This window comes from Anoplopoma fimbria, chromosome 12 (genome assembly GCF_027596085.1).
Source record: "Anoplopoma fimbria isolate UVic2021 breed Golden Eagle Sablefish chromosome 12, Afim_UVic_2022, whole genome shotgun sequence".
Classification (NCBI taxonomy): Eukaryota; Metazoa; Chordata; class Actinopteri; order Perciformes; family Anoplopomatidae; genus Anoplopoma; species Anoplopoma fimbria.
Window position 1 is genome coordinate 10720126 of NC_072460.1, and position 5006 is coordinate 10725131.

The 5006-nt window shown below is 39.9% G+C and overlaps 1 protein-coding gene across 1 annotated transcript; it reads left to right on the top strand.

The window, feature by feature from the left end:
- The first annotated feature begins 1581 nt into the window (after positions 1 to 1581).
- On the top strand, positions 1582 to 5006 carry masp2 (MBL associated serine protease 2). The gene is made up of 6 exons (XM_054609424.1): positions 1582 to 1659; positions 1736 to 1958; positions 2047 to 2224; positions 2823 to 2954; positions 4153 to 4349; positions 4531 to 5006. Exons 1-6 carry the CDS (start codon positions 1652 to 1654, stop codon positions 4690 to 4692), a joined length of 900 nt encoding a protein of 299 aa, XP_054465399.1. The 5' UTR covers positions 1582 to 1651; the 3' UTR covers positions 4693 to 5006.

A 5006-nucleotide genomic window follows, 5' to 3' on the forward strand; every position in this document is an offset into this window, starting at 1 on the left:
GAGGAAGTATTCCTGACTGTGTTGGTAGAAGCCAATCAAGTCTAAGAGAGATGGCCAAAAGGTTCCAACAACATGCCATTTGATTTAAAAGTCATGAAAGAAAGTATTCTTTGACAAGTTGACATGTTTAAAGCGATTGTGCAAAATGCCAAAAAGAAGGAGTTTATCAGGAGCTTTATAGTGTAATAAGGGCTGATGCAGCTCCTTGAAAGCTAAGCTTAGGTTGAAAAAGCCAAGAATCATTCTCTATTCACATCTGTAAGATCCCACTGAGTTCCATGGAAATGAAGCCTAAAAGCTCCCACTCCCAGAGGAAACGTAAATATGATTCTGGGTCTGAATGACACATAGAACAAAAACGCTGCAATCATTATCAACAGTTTTTACTGATGAAGTTAGCGTTTCCAGAAACGTTTTGTTTAGCGTCAAAGGGTGTCATTTCTGCTGGAGCATCAATACCTGAGTGGCAGCTGGATGATATCCAAGAGTGGAACATCTGCCATCAGGCTCCACAGTGGCTCAACGTCCCACCAGCTCACAATCAGGCAAAAAAGGAAAAGGTTATGGCACCGTTTAAAAGGAGTTCCATCAGAGAGGTCATTTGCGAGGAGAAAAAAACCACATTGATGCTTACGTGGATAATTATTGTAATTAACTTCAAATACTAGCCATTAGTGCTTTGTCGTTGGGGAAATGGGTGTTGGTCATCACAAGCTTACTTATTATGTTGCTGGTTGAAATGGCCCCATCACTATTGAATAACATCAATATTCATATTCCATCAAAACAGACAGCGAGATTACTCTGCAATTCCCTCATTGTAAAAGCCTTTACAATGAAGTCTAACCATAAATTTGGCATTTGGCAGACATGTAAAAAAAAACAACACACTGTTGTTGATGTACCATTGGCTGTCCCTGTTGCAGTTATTATGGTTACACAAGGCGCTTGCCTGGCCATTGGGAGCAACTTAGGGTCTTGCTAAATTCCGTGGGAACAGTCAGTGTATTCTTTTTTTCAAAGCTTGTACTTGCAATCGTGTCAGCGTGTCTGAAATAATGAGTAGCAAGAGTCTGATCTTACCAGCATGTTTTTTTTTAAAGTTTCACAGCACACTATAGTGTGATACAGGTCAATCTGCATTCTTGGAAAATATTTCAATTCAAGATTGTATGTTATAGTTTACAATTCTAAAATCGAAAACAATAAATTTCACCAATCAAAGGTGACAAAAACTATAGAAAGGGGTCCTAAATTGTGTGTCTTTGTGTGTTTTTTACATTAAATTTGATTTAGACTTCCATATCAGTGCTGTCGGTCTCCTTTCTGTGTTTGGTGAAAGCAATTCATTTCATGGGGAATAGTATTGTTGTGTCATATTCATCTGAATTATCATTGTCCACGTGTAAAAACTGATGTGAGGTGATTTAAAAAGAAGAGTTAAACAGAATAGAATGAATATAAATGATTCTGGCATTTATCAGTTTAATAGATTTCTGCGACCGAGGGAGGTGGGTAATGATGACAAACTGATCATGTGTTTGTCTCAGTTTGTTTACCTAAATGTCTGCCACTGGGTTCATTAACCCTCGGGTCACTGAGGGCGAACTATTCCAAAACCTACGAAATATCTGCGGACTGCGAAGCCAACATGACCAGGTAAGTGTCAGTTAGTATTTTTATTTGTGCAAAAATATTCCTTTAAACTGCTGCCATCACACCTAATTTTGCCCAGTGGGTGCTGTGTACTTGTCCTATTTTCCCTCCTCCATGTCTCCCTGAGTGTGGAAATGACAGGGTTATATGGCAGCTTCACCTCCCCCAACTTCCCCCAGCCATACCCTGACAACCAGCTCAAAGTGTGGAACATCACCATCCCAGATGGCCACAGGGTCAAACTCTACTTCAGCCACTTCAGCTTAGAGCCCTCTGACCAGTGTGAATACGACTACATCCAGGTAACGTGCTGGAGAAACTCCAACTCCCATTATCTGCACTGGAGTCGGTAGCTTCCTGACTAAAAGGCCTCTGACCTTGTCAAACTAGGTTTTGGCAGAGGGGAATGAAACCTTGCGGTTCTGTGGTGAGGAAGAGAAGAACTACGAAAGCACCCCGAGGAACACCATCATCCTGTCAGCCGGGAACCTCATGTCAGTGGTCTTTAGGAGTGACTACTCTAACGAGGGACGATTCACAGGCTTTCAAGCATTTTACACCTCAGAAGGTGAAGCAGAATAGTGACATTTGTTGCCAGAAGGGAGATTGTAATTGCACCAAGTAGTGCTTGTGGGAGTTTCTAGCAGAATAAGAGCAGGATTATAACATCACAGGTATATACAGTAATGTTTTAAAATTCATACTTAGAAAGAAATCCTACACACTGTGCCTTTAATGTACATATAACGATCTGTTTGTCCAAATGCAATTACATAATTCAAATTTAAACATAGATTTGGTTTAAATAGAGGTAGACAAATACTTCTTCCTTTTTTCATTGTCCCTGCATCCTTACATTCAAGCAAAACATGGTGGTCGATCTCCAGATAATTATCATGCCATTTTCATCATTCAGTTACTTTTGGGATTCAACATTTGATGACTGTTTTAATGCAATAAATAATTTGTTCAAACTTTTCTTTAAACGTTTATTTATGTAGTTTACCAATCAACATTTTTGTGTGTTAAGACAAACCCGACTCATTTGGTGTCTGCTTAAGTTGTAAAAAGCTGTGGAGACAAACACATTAGCGTTTAGGCACACTTTCCCGATATAAAGTATGTTGGAAAGTGCTTCATTCTCTAACCCACTCTGTATCTTACAGACATCAACGAGTGTCTATCCAAGATAGATGGGGAACAAGTCTGTGATCATTTTTGCCACAATTACATCGGTGGATATTACTGCACGTGCAGACAAGGATACCTTCTCCATGGCAACAAAAGATCCTGCACAGGTAAGAGCCTTGCTGACCAAAGTTCAAGAGGCATGTCCATCTGAGCTCAATCAGAGTGAATCAAAAGTTGTATAGTGAGGTTCAGTGTTAATAGCTTGGCACACAGCCTTTTGACTATATATTGATCTCTGTAAATATGGTTTATAGGTTTTCTCAAGCTAGTCTGCAGTTCAGCTCCTCACTAAACATCGCAGATATTGAAGGCAATGAAGTAAGAGATTAGTGCGCATTGACCTTTGTTTGATGTATTCGGCTTCAACACACTTTAATTCCACAGCTTTTGTTGACTATAAAAATTAAATATTACTATCCGAGTCTTTCAGTTGGCAGAATTTGTCGATGAGGTATTGAATTGTTCAAAATATAAAATGCTGCTAATTTCAGACTTTTTTTTTCAGAAGATACAGACTTTTGTGTGGATGAAAATGAGATCAAATGGCTGTGTTATAAACATGTAATAACACTTATTGGAACGCAAGGATATTTGCATTTTTACTGCAGAAAAAAATATTTCACAGAGGGCTCACAGTTGAGAGTGTTTGGATTGGATTTACTTCTATCATAGCTGGCCTCTGCTTAATAATTTCAGACTGAAATGCCACACTGATGCATCAAGCTGTTGATCTCTGCCAGCTGGAGAGAGGCAAGGTTAATTACTGTCGATTCCTAGGGGAAAACCAACTTCAAAGTGGCATTATAAATTGATACCTGTGCAGCATAAATAGTGTACTGACACCAGGTAATTAATCACAATTATCAGTTGATGTACCATCAATTATTATTCTTTGCTAGAGGAGAAGAGGTTGACAAAACAAATCATGCAATGAATAGTCAAAAATGATTACCTGCCTCGAGATTTTACTAATTATATGAATTACAGGAACTCAGCCTCTTTGCGATACTCATTTGTTTTTGTCCGAAAACAACATCTGCACACTTGCCGGGGCAATAATGCAAACCCAAACGAATCCAATCATTTACGATGCCAGGAAATGTCTCAATTGACAAGAAAAAATGTTTTCTTCCAAAACAGAAACTTTTTCATTGCCAGTAACTAACTGTTGCAGGTAGATCATAACATTTCATCATTTAAATTAACATGCGAGATCTTGGAACCCTGAGAACAGGACAAGATATCTAAAACATGCCTCAAAATGTTTATGTGGGATTCTAATGAGTGTGTGAGTCTTCCCCACAGTGCCGTGCCACACCCAGGTGTTGACCTCGCCGTCGGGGGTTCTGACCAGTCCGGGCTACCCGAGCCCCTACCCACCCATGAGTCAGTGTGACCACACAATCCGTCTGCAGGAGGGCTACAGAATAATCCTGCACTTCCTGGAACCCTTTGACATAGAGGGACACTCAGATGTCCCCTGTCCATATGATATGTTGAAGGTTAGTCACGGGACAAGCAATGTATTCCTCCTCATGCCTTTAGAGGCAGTTTGTTACAGACTTGTCGTCCACGGGTGATATACTATACGGCCATGCCATTTCCTGCATAATTAGGTTTGGCTAGTCATAAATCAGTCAGGCATTTAATGAATCGTCTTATTTGATTTTCCCCTTTTGCAAGATTTCAACAGCTGGACAAGAGTACGGACCCTACTGTGGATCAGTGCCACCGGGTCGCATCGACACAGGAAGTTACCAGGTGCATGTTGCGTTCAGATCCGACGCCAGTGGGAAAGACAAGGGATGGAAGATCAAGTACACCAGTATCAAGGCTGAATCCTGAAGGCTCGTTGACATGAGCGTTGTTTGTGTAGTTATAAGCTATCTGGAAATTTTACACAGTGACTTTTACATACTATCAATTTAACACAACCATGATGAAACTTGGACATGTGTTTTAGCATGAGGATTGCAGGAATATTATTGTTATGATACCTTGGTATGACATTATCAAACTGGTGCTACAAAAATACTCTCCTTTGTCTGATGAGATGCTAACATAATCTCACCAGCACAATCCTCTTTCAACCACTTTTGTACTTTGCGTTTCATTCATTTCGTTATGTGCAAATTAAAGCATAACTCAGAAGACACTGA